At 38.6% G+C, this 12,561-nt stretch overlaps 1 protein-coding gene across 3 annotated transcripts in view; it reads right to left on the bottom strand.

Moving 5' to 3' along the window:
• The window catches only part of LOC126279105 (uncharacterized), a 183,224-nt gene that overhangs the window by 62,077 nt on the left and 108,586 nt on the right, over positions 1–12,561 (bottom strand). For all 3 annotated transcript variants that reach the window (XM_049979585.1, XM_049979584.1, XM_049979586.1), the window contains one exon: positions 11,525–11,685. In XM_049979585.1, coding sequence (XP_049835542.1) covers positions 11,525–11,685 — 161 coding nt within the window. The remainder of the gene's footprint in view (positions 1–11,524; positions 11,686–12,561) is intronic.

Below are 12,561 nucleotides of genomic sequence, written 5' to 3' on the forward strand. Positions count from 1 at the left end.
GAGCCATCACCCCTTCAAATAACTTGCACGGTACACTGGTTGCTGTTAACTATCGAGGGACAATTGATCCTTGCTGAGCTTACAGTCAGGAACCACAATACTGTCTCTCCATTGAGAGGGGAAAATGCCTTGGAGTGAAATATGGTTAAACACCTGAAGGAGATATTGTTGTGGAGGATTAAAGTGCTGAAGCAATTGGTTATGGATGGAATCAGGGCCAGGGGCTGAATAATGGGAAGAAAATAGGGGCAGAAGTAGTTCCCATTCAGTAAATGGTTCATTGTAGGATTCCACCCGACAAAGTGTAAAACATAAGTAGGAAGCTACAGACTGTTGTTTCCGGAGGAGGAAGGCAGCTGGACAGGAGGCTACAGCCAATGCCATCGTAAATGGATTGCAAGGTGTTCTGCAAGAATTGATGGATCTGCGCAAAGGCCACATGGAAGGGCAACATCTGGAATGGAACACTGCCATTGACAATCTTGGAGGGTGCAGAGTATAGCCCACACCTGTGACAAAGGAGCAGAAGAACCCAGGGAGGAGATCAAGCATTTCAAAGACATCCACTTGCTCTGCTCGATTAAGTAATGGAATATGGAGTGAGGACATTTAAAGATAAAAAGATCAGCGGAGGATGAGTGCCACTCTAGATGGTGTTACAGTGATCACGGATCATGATGGCAATGGCCGTGCTCCACCCATTAACTGGCTGGCAGTGAATGGGGTCCATCCAGTGGGCAATGGCAATGCCGACGGCATGAATTATCTCATCAGACAGATCATCAATGACCTCATCATTACAACCTGACAAAGGTGTAAACACAACATGGGAGGCACATAGAGGCCAATCAGCATGAAGGAAAGCCCAGCAGAACAACCTGGCCATCGGGAGGTGGGAAAGGACTCAGAGAATCAATGGAAAGTGCTCACTATCAAAGAGGTAATAGTGTGAAGACCAGTGTAAGGAAGGAAGAAGGAGAGGGGAATTGGGCAAAAGATCAATGGCAGAGAAAGCACCATAGGCGGTACTAAAATGAGTAGGGGAACCATGATTAAGTAAGTACAAGTTGTGGTTCACAAGAAATTGATCAATGAGGAGCAGCTGACGAAACATTTCTGCCTATCGCAAGGTAGGTGATACAATGATGTTTCGCAGTACACTGTCACTAACTGCATTACTTGCCAGCATCTACAGACATCGTAGAAGCTGCAATCAAGTGCAATTACCAAGTTCTTCCATTCGTAACAGTTTTTCCAATCGCTTCGCCTCCGATTTGGATAGGCTTATCACTAAAGTGTTTTTGATAGATGCATATCATTCGCTGATCAGCACTGTGGCAAGAACATCTTGCACGTCTGCAGCTAAAACACCATTTAGTGCAGCGAAAATGTAGCTGTATTTAGTTTTATCTGATGAGTGCTTACATGAACTGGCTTTCCAAATGTAATGCAGGGTTATGTTGCCAGACCTGTGGGAGTCTGGTTGTCATTCTGCTGATCCTGCTGCTTGCAGCCAGTTCTATGTTTATTGGTGAATCTGTCAATAAGTATGATGGGGCTGGTGTTGAAGGAATGCTCCCACGTGTGTTGTGATACAATATGGTGCGTCAGAGCCAGTGCGGTTTAACTGGGATAATGCTATGTCAGCAGCCTCCAAATACATGGTTATCTGTTGAGAATTAATCATTTATTTCCATACATATTATATTAATACTCACACACATAAATACATTACATTCTCTAATGCATGGAGCACAGAATATAAAACTACATCAAGAGTCAAAGAATAACACATAAACCATGAGTGTCATGGAATATTTATGTACGCTGCCACTACGCTTCTCATTACAGTGTTATACCCTACAACTTAAAAATGTCCTGCAATACTAGTATCACTAAATGCTGAATTCTGAAGAGGAATATCACACAAAACATCAGGAACAAATAAAACTGTCTATACATCTGCATTAGGCTGTAATTAGAGGAAAAAAGGAGATGCAGTTGATGTTATGGTGATTACAGATGGAGTTCCACCTTGGATCTGATAAAGATGCAGACGCAAATCAGCAGTGGCCTCATATGTAACTGCGATCACCTGAAATTATTTAGTGAAACTACTGAAAATCTCAATCCAGGTTGTCATATTTATAGGATTCAGACCATGTTCCTCCTAAATACTGGTCCAGCAGTTTAACTAGAGCACCATCGTATTTAATATCCAAAACTGAATTACTTCTTTGTAAAATATTATCCATCATAAACTTATGGAACACAGTTTAAGTGAATATAGCTTATGCATACTGGTTTTTGCCTATGATAATACATTTTTTGTCTCTTTTGTTCGCAAGTGTACTTTCTATTCTGTTCTTTTCACTTCAAGTATATATATTTTTGTAGGAATGTACTAAAAGAAAACACAAAAAAACTATCGATAACAAATGGGATTGGGACATCTTGCAAGCAAAAAGGAATTTTGTACATAACAGCAAAAGAATCAGGAAACCCCAGTCAAATAAATCATTATAAAAAGTATTGTAAAACTTTGAGTAAGGTAATCAAACTTTCAAAAAGCATATATTTAGATCCAAAATCAACCAATCCAGTAATAAAATTAATGCAATCTGGGACATAATAAGGAGTGAGACTGGTACGAACAGTGCCAGTAAGCCAGTAGACATTGTACTAAACATTGATGACAATACTGTAAGCAACCAAGAGACTATTGCGAATGCATTCAGTGACTACTTCATAAGTGCTGCAGAGCAAATAGGTTGCAATGGATCCTTAGAAAGTGCCATGGATCTACTGAAGCACAGTATTCGCATTCCAGTGAGCGAGATATGGACATCCCCCATAACCAGATATGAGATTTAAAAAACCATTGCCTCATTAAAATGTAAGGGATCATCTGGTGTAGATAATATCTCCAGTAAGCTACTAAAAACCTGCTCTGACCAATTAAGCAAATTATTAGCCCATATATTTAATGCCTCTATGTACCAGGGTGTTTCCCCAGAGGGCATGAAACTTGCTATAGTGAAGCCTCTCCACAAAAAGGGAGACACAATGCAAGTCTCAAACTATCGTCCAATCTCCCCCCCTGTCCACTTTCGCTAAAGTCCTTGAGAAACTACAGCACTCCAGAATTGTAAGGCACCTAGAAAACTTTGGCATCATAAGTGATATACAGTTTGGTTTCCGGAAAAGTATGTCCACAACTGAGGCCATATTTTCTTTCACAAATGATATACTGGAATCCCTAAATAATATAATGAAGGCAGTTGTAATATTTTGTGATCCAAAGCCTTCGACTGTGTGGACCACAAAATATTCCTCAACAAAGCACGCCACTATGGGATCACTGGGGCACCGGGAAGCTGGCTAAAATCCTACCTCCAAAACAGGAAGCAGAAGGTAATTCCCAATGGGAGCAATAAAGAGGGAGAGGTAGTAGAGTCAGACTGGAGTACTGTACTCCATGGAGTACCTCAGGGATCCGTCCCTGGTCTGTTGCTGTTTCTGATAAACATAAATTACCAACCTTTTTCATGCAATACATGCAAGTTCACCATGTTTGCTGACGACACCAGCATTTTGATTAGTAACAAACAGCTCACTGATATAGAGGTTGATGCCAACAAATTACTTACAGTACTATTAACCTGGTTCCAAGTGAACTCACTCACAGTAAACCTGAGCAAAACAAATTATATCCATTTCAGCCTTGACCACAAACTCCCCTAGGAGATTACTGTTTTAAATAACAATAATCAGATAGAAAGAGCACACTGCACCAAATTCTTAGGCCTCCACATAGACAGTAGTATCAAATGGGACCACCATGTCCTCGAGACTGTAAAAAGGCTGTCCTCAGCAATTTTTGCCATTAGGACAATCTCATAATTTGGAGACGTAAATGTCACCAAGTCCACATACTTTGCATACTTCCACTCCATTATGTGTTATGGCATCATCTTCTGGGGCAATTCACCCTCACCTAAAAAAATCTTCCTCATGCAGAAAAAAGTAGTCCATATAATGTGCAGAGTACCCCCGCGAGCCTCCTGCCGTACGCTCTTTAAAAAACTTGGAATACTTTCCATAACTTGCCAGTATACTTTTTGCCTAATGAGTTTCTTGGTTGACAGTCCTGCCCACTATGAAACCAATGAAAGCTTCCATTATCACAATACAAGAAAGAAGGCTGACCTCCACTTTGAACTAAAAAGTTCCACTCGGGTACAGAAAGGAGTGCATTATTCCAGTGTCCAAATATATAACTTATTGCCGAGCTATATAAAAAGTCTACGTAGTAACAGTGCATCATTCAAAAACAATCTAAAGACATATTTAATCGAGAAAACATTTTACTCACTTGATGAATACTTCAACAGAGAAAAGTAGTCTTTGTATGTATTTATATTTATTGTATTAAAAACAAAGATTCCAAGACTTACCAAGTGGGAAAGCGCCGGCAGACAGGCACAATGAACAAAACACACAAACACACACACAGAATTACTAGCTTTCGCAACCGATGGTTGCTTCTTCTGGAAAGAGAGGGAAAGACGAAAGGATGTGGGTTTTAAGGGAGAGGGTAAGGAGTCATTCCAATCCCGGGAGCGGAAAGACTTCCCTTAGGGGGAAAAAAGGACAGGTGTACACTCGCACACACACACATATCCATCCGCACATACCTGAAGAAGCAACCATCGGTTGCGAAAGCTAGCAATTCCGTGTGTGTGCTTGTGTGTTCCGCCCAATGTGCCATTGTGCTAGCTTTCGCAACCGATGGTTGCTTCTTCAGGTATGTCCGGATGGATATGTGTGTGTGTGCGAGTGTACACCTGTCCTTTTTTCCCCCTCAGGAAAGTCTTTCCGCTCCCGGGATTGAAATGACTCCTTACCCTCTCCCTTAAAACCCACATCCTTTCGTCTTTCCCTCTCTTTCCTGAAGAAGCAACCATCGGTTGCGAAAGCTAGTAATTCTGTGTGTGTGTGTGTGTGTGTGTGTGTGTGTGTGTGTGTGTGTGTGTGTGTGTGTGTGTGTTTTGTTCATTGTGCCTGTCTGCCGGCGCTTTCCCGCTTGGTAAGTCTTGGAATCTTTGTTTTTAATATATTTTTCCCATGTGGAAGTTTCTTTCTATTTTATTTACATCATCATTTATATTTACTGTTGTTTGTTTATGTTCTTTTTGTTCCTATTTGAAACCATATACTTACTGTGACAAATAGGCTTTTGCAATGTGATAAACTTTACATAATGTATTATTCCTAAGACTTTATTTTAGTTCATTATTATTTTTGCAAGTCTTGTGTAATTTATGTCTAGTTCTGCTCTCGTAAACTAATTGATACCATGGTCTGTGAACATATATTACTCAAGTCGTTCTAAATCCTAGCGTCATACTCATAACATGATCTATGGAATTTGTAGATAAATAAATAAAATAAACAGGAGCTGTCATCTTAACACTAGAATTGCAAAAACTGGGATACCTCTGAAACAGGAACATGGGGTCATTTGGCCCCTAATGAGATTTGTCTGAAAGTTTAAAACACAGTTTAAATAAGATCTGTGTTTTTTCTCCCATTTCTCTGTGTGTTACATACATATTTCAGTCAAAGCTTTACCTCAAAGTTCTAACTCTTTAATATTAATGACTCTAATACAGAATATTGCATGCCTACCGAGAAATCTGACCAATTCTTCAAGTTCCTAATGCTTCTTCATTTATTTCAATTGTTTGTTTCAAAACATTGAAATCAACCAACCTTTGAGCAGATTACCTTCCTCTCTCTCTCTCTCTCTCTCTCTCTCTCTCTCTCTCTCTCTCTCTCTTTTTTTTTTTTTTTTTTTTTTTTTTTTTTTTTTTGCGGATACAGCAGAGCCTCGATTATCCGATCTTCGGCTATGCAACCTTCTGTGTTATCTAACACTTTCACAGTGCAGACCGTGCGCCAGCCGACGACAGGTCAGTGACTAACGTGTTGTTTGTTGATACTCAGTTCATTGTCATTGAAAATTCTCCAGATGATGAAAATCTACAGCAGCAGAGCGGACCAGAAAATATTGCCCTGCTTTCATTGTTACGAAAAGTTCCGAGATGTGCTGACATCACAGAAGATGACATAAATGAATAAATTGTCCAAGGTGAAGAATTTGAAGTGACAGATGAAGAAATAGTCAACATGGTAAACGAAAAAGACGACGAAGAAGAAGATGTAGTGGAGGGAAGTGCAGCCAAGATTTCTCAAATCGAAGGACACAAGGCCTTAGAATCTGCTTTAAAGTATCTAGAGCAACTGGAGGAAACATCATCTACTAAGGTTTTACTTCTTAAGAGACTACACGATTTAGTGGCAAAAGAAAAAGGCAAACAAAAGACAATTACTAATTTCTTCACACTGTAAATATCTATTCAGTCTCATTTGATTTTAACTCATTTGGCCTACTCTAGTTTAATTTTTGTGTTTTTTTGTATTATTGTCCTTGTTATCCGACCTTCCTGCTTATCCGACCTTGCCACGACCGGTTTAGGTCGGACAATCGAGACTCTACCGCAGTATTTTTGCGTTTATTACGCGATTCATCGCTCTTGTTTGCACATTCAAATTTGACACTTCTTTTGCTTCTTTGATTTAAGTCATATAGTCACTCGTTTGATTGGCTTCCTTTCTGTTGTTCTGCTCTTTGTTGTTTCCTATTTGCAAATTAATTTATCAGCTCAAGAACAAACATCTTCCTCTTCAGATTATTTAGTTGTAGATTATACATGCATTTATTGCTGCCATGTGTAGGTTTTGTAAAAGACATGGAGCTGCCAACTCTTGCAAGCAACTGTATTTGATTATTTATGGATCATTTGACAACAATGACCTCATGGCATTATAGAAGGTAGCAGTTTCTTCCTTCTTTGCTCACTGATACTTGAGGATGAAGTGGGCTAAGAATAATGAGATTTTTATTCTTCTTCACATGGTGTATTTTCAAAGGGCATTATGGCTTATTAATCTTTTGAAGAAGATAATAACCATGGAAATATACTTACCATTCACTGTATTTCTTTAGTGTATTTTTCGGGAATATGTTATACAACTTCTATTTGCTCCTGGCATATAGTGGTAATCCACTGCACCTATTGGAGTTTCTGTCTCTTGTTAAATATTGCTTTTAGGGCCATAGAAAGTATACAGTCCACTAAATAACATTGTTTTAAAGGCCGTTGGGAAGTATACTTACCATCAAGGTAGTTTCTCCATGAAATATGAGAGATATACTTAACTCAAATGTGTCTTTTACAGAATTTGAGAAAAACATTTATCACAAACTTCGCAATTTAGTAAGTTTCTGGCAATATGTCTTACCACCTCTGGATGTGCCTGTCACTCTACCATGTGTACAAAAACTGCCACAACAATCAGTTTTTGTCTGTCATGAGATCACTACCACTGTCATCTGCCAAGTTAGAACACACTGCTTTGTTTCCACAGTATATATTATTGCGACTTGTATCAGCTCATTTCCATAAAATGCTAATGTAGTTTCTATGATTGTTTTCACATTATGGTATGTAAAATGAAAACACCAATACTTTTTCCTTTTTTCACATAAAATAGCAACACGTAACAGGCCACAAAAAGGAAATGGAAAATCCACTTCCACCACAGTCCAACATATAACAAAACAGTTGTGGGAGATAAACAGGATGTCTGTAATTAAAGTTCCAGCTTAAAATGCTGTAGAAATAGGACCATGCTCAGTATGATGACAAATTTGAAAATGGTTCAAATGGCTCTGAGTACTATGGGACTCAACATCTTAGGTCATAAGTCCCCTAGAACTCAGAACTACTTAAACCTGGCTAACCTAAGGTCATCACAAACATCCATGCCTGAGGCAGGATTCGAACCTGCGACCGTAGCAGTCCCGAGGTTCCGGACTGCAGCGCCAGAACCGCACGGCCACTGCGGCCGGCTGAAAAATTTGAACAGCATATTATTGATGCAGTGGGAAACTTCAAGGAAAACAAAAAATTTAACAAAAATTTGACCAATAGATGGTACTGTAAGCACCTTAACATAGGTAGCGTCAGCTGCATATGACAGATGAATCGCACAGATGAATCGCAATATGATGGCTATGACTTGATTTGCACAGTACAATCATTTGTACTGTTCAATATGCATCACTACATAAGTTCGTCACTACATAAGTTCGGCAGTCAACAATTGTGGCACTGTTAGGTAAGCTCATCCATCACGGCAAGGTCATACCACATCGAATGGGAAAAATTCATTTTTAGTTATCCTGAGGACAAAGGCTGCATATGAAGCAAAATGACATCAGTTTATAACTGTCCTGAGGCCAAAAACTGCATAAAAAATAAAAATGACATTCGTTGTTAAGTGTCCTGTGGGGTCAAAAAAAAAAAAAAAAAGAAGCAAAATGACATCAGTTTCTAGTTGCTGTGAGACTGGCGCAAGACGTGTTCAACACGCTGTCCACCACTATTTTCTTTCCCAAGCTGGAAACGGAGAAATAGCTTGTTCCACAAATGATTTGGGTACCGGGAGGTGGTGGGTGTCACATTCAGAATGTGTTGCACATTGCATACCTACAATTCAGGGCTGTAGGGAAATGATGCCTGATAATTCTAGCATTTCTGAAATGCCTCTACAGCAACCACTTCACTAGCTGTGCAATGAGCAGAGGAGCACCCAACTTGCATAAAAATGATCATTCAAAAACATCCATGCTGTTTAAGGATAAGAATGACACTGGTGTACAAAAGACTCTCATGTTATTTACCAGTGATGGTACAAGTAACAGGACCTGTAGGACTCGTTTTCTCAGAAAAATACAGCCCTACTATGATAAATGATGCCATCAATCCATACCACATGCTCACCTTTGCCCAAAAGAAGTGGTACCAGTTGATATGTGTGTGTGGGTTTTCCATTGCTCATATTCTGTACTTCTGTGTATTGCCAACCTCGGAGATGGAATGGACTTCATTTGCCCACAGAATGTTCCAAGGCCGTTCATTGTCCACTCCATGTGAACAAGAAATTCCATAACGAACGTTTGTCCTGCTGGCATATTAGCAGGAAGCAACTCCTGAACATGGGTGATTTTGTATGGATAGGAAAACAGAATGTTCTGCAGGATTTTATGCACTGTGGTTGCAGGTATATCCACTGTTCAGGCAATTCCCCGAGCATTGCATGCTTGCACACCACCACTTGACCCCTCCTGAAAAGCTGTGACCACATCTTCAATAGATGGTGGGTCAAATGCTTTCCTGCCTCTGCCACATTGCACTTCAAAAGAACCTCCCTTTTAGAATTTTGTAATCAGTTTCTTCACACCTTTAGCAGACATCACACCAACATCTCTTTTGTAGCCTTGAGTGAGTGGAACTGTTGTAGAGCTGCTGATGCACAGTCTCTGTTACTGTAAAAGATCTTTACCAGCAACACACAATCCTTTATGGAGAAAGTCTTGTTGCAAATGCCAGACACAAACTGAGGAACAGCCATGTGCCGCACATATGTTGGTGCATATTCTGATGCTTACAATGTCATATGTTGGTCAAATTTTCGTAAATTCTTTTAATTCCAAGAAATTTCCCTTTTCATGAGTAATATGCTGTTCAAATTTGACATCATTATGAGAAGTGGTTCTCTTTCTACAGCATTTTGAAACTGGATCTTTAATTATGGATTCCTGTACATACCACCATAGTATCTGGCCCTAAATCACAAAAATAAAATTATAAAAAAATAAATATTGTCAACTGAGCCCATTTCTAATGCAATGATAAAAACTAACTTCAATGAGTCACATAAAATTTGGAAACGTGAAAGAAATAAAATTAGATTTTAAATATCCACCACGTGATGGTATGCTTTCTAGTTGAACATTGATCTGAATATGACAATGAGTGTATAAATAACACTGATATAGTGATACATAATATGTTATTCAACTTATGTACACATCCATTATATTGCAGATATCAATATCCATACAATTGTTTGTTGTCCCCTGTATCAGATGCCACTGACAATAGGTTCTACACCTGAATACCTGTTCAGCTACTAAAAATTTTAAAGGCAGCTCATGGCATTTACAAGATGTGCTTTAACTAATATTTACAAGCTGTGGAGCTCCAAGCATTTCAAATTTTTTACAAGTTACTAGTAACCCGTTACGGCTTCACACAGGTAGCATTAACGAGGGAAGTTCCCTATGCACTCCCCTCAGGTTTAATGGTAAGATGGCCCAGTGGATAGCCACCAAAAACTGAACACAAATCAAGCATGAAAACAGAAAAAAAGGTGTACTGAACTGTGAAGAGAGAAGCAAAATTGAAGCAGTTAATGGTCCAGTCTTAAGATGTGCAACCCTGGGCAAATTTAAATGGCCAAGGCATAGTGATTATGTGGTCATGGTGTTGGACTGTGAAAAAGATGATCCACATTCAGATTTCCCTCATGCCATTTTTTTCCCCTCCACAAAATTATGAACTTTCCATCCTGTCACTGGCATGCCTGTTCGCTGTATTCAGATTTGTGTCTGTGTCGTGGTATAACTTCTGTCTGCAACAGTAAGGTATAAGGAAGGAAACACAGACATACATACCTCATACTTGATCTACACAAGCACCACATATTATACTCTTGCATTCCATTTTGGCAGTTTTGACTCTTGAATTCTTTCATTGTAACATAATTCACATATGTTTATTTGTTGTTTTCATTTCTGGGAGAGGTCTATGCAGCATCTTGCCTGCTTTCGCTATTCATCACATTTATTTGCAATGGTAATATATTCTTACCACTTGACTCATATTCTATAACCAATGTATAGTATGACAACTGCCGATACAGAAGGAGAACAATAACGTCAATGACCAGACGAAAGTTTGTAATTTTGTGGGGGAAAAAAATAAAAACTGAGGCAGGAAGGTGACTTGAACATGGCTCTCTCACTTTGCAGTCCAACACCATGACCACACAACCACAACATGGTGATTCTTGCAATTTGCTCAATGAAGAACTTCTTGAGCATGGACCATTCACTGTTTCCATTTTGCTTCTTTTTTCACAGTTCAGTATACCTCCTTCCTGTTTTCTTGCTTGATATGTGTTCAGTTTTTGATGGGCTATCCAATGGGAGTGGTCGCACCAGGCCACTGCAAGAATCAAAGACCCTATAGTAGTTCCTGAGAGTAGCCTTCACACAGAGAAGAAAGAATGTGGCAGGAACCTGCAACTCTTCATATTTCAGTGAACTTCCATGAAATATTTATAAATTACATACACAATCCTTTCTTTTGAATCACTCTATTAGTCAAAACTGGATCAAAATCCCTACAGCAGCTCTTCAGATTAGCCCATACATACAGACAGAAGTGAGCAGAGAACTTCAACTTATATAGACAGAGAGGAAATACAATAGCACATTTAAACAAATAGTAAACAAACATGTAAAAATGAAGGAAGTTTGTAGAAATACCTGTTAAACATTTGCAAGTAAATTCTTCCTCGTTTACTAACACTTCTTTCGATCCATTTTGTATTGCAGCTAAACTTTTCTCTGGTCTAATTGAAATAACTTCAAAATGTGACATACACATTAAGATCGAAATGTTGAGCCTTTGTACTTTTAATATCTGCCTGTTATGGAGGAAAGAACATTAAAGAAGGAATATGAGTTATACACCAAAAATATAAATTGTGAATATATACAGAAATATGCCACGCATATGATCTCATTTGATTAATTAAAATCAACTCATCCAATGTGTCTTACTAAAATTTTGCAATTTATTAGCTCTCATTGTCCTCATACTTCAGATATTTAAGTGTGAAATTAACAAGTTCTCTACTCACAATTATTGAACTTCAGTGACCTCTACCATTTCTTTACCTAGTTTATGACTTCTTTATTTCTTCTGAATTGTATAGTTTTCAAATCTTCCTGATATTGCTTCATTCAGGGCTAAAGCAATGGGAGATATTCAAGAGATGTACCTTCTATCACTCTAAGAACTACTTTGTTTCAAATAAATTTATATCATTATCTGCTTTCATATGGAATCTCTGTTAAATATTTCTCATGCGAGTTTAATAGCTTTGAAAAACCATGACGACTATTATGTCAGGCCCCTCTTTTTAATATCTGCTCCTATCCAACATGCTACACCCCCTATTCCAACAGATAATTAAATCTCCTCACAATATAAGTTCAAATACTTTCCCTCATTTATTACTCTTATTTTTTGGTCTTATTATGTAACTTAATACACAGATACAGTGTTGGGGAAAATGACTGATGAATGTGCTCATCTTGTCCTCTTATCATTTTTTGCTTCTACTGTAAGACAGAAGAATCCCACATTCACCCGTAAGTGTTCTAGGCAAAATATGACTACCTCAGTGTCATCCCTAATAATTTCCTCTTCATTTTAACTTACTTACATTTTCCTGAATGAAGTCATAATATGATGAGTTTTGCAAATGTCACACACTGGGGTATTAGTAATACAAGTA

This window comes from Schistocerca gregaria, chromosome 6 (genome assembly GCF_023897955.1).
Source record: "Schistocerca gregaria isolate iqSchGreg1 chromosome 6, iqSchGreg1.2, whole genome shotgun sequence".
In the NCBI taxonomy this organism is placed as follows: domain Eukaryota; kingdom Metazoa; phylum Arthropoda; class Insecta; order Orthoptera; family Acrididae; genus Schistocerca; species Schistocerca gregaria.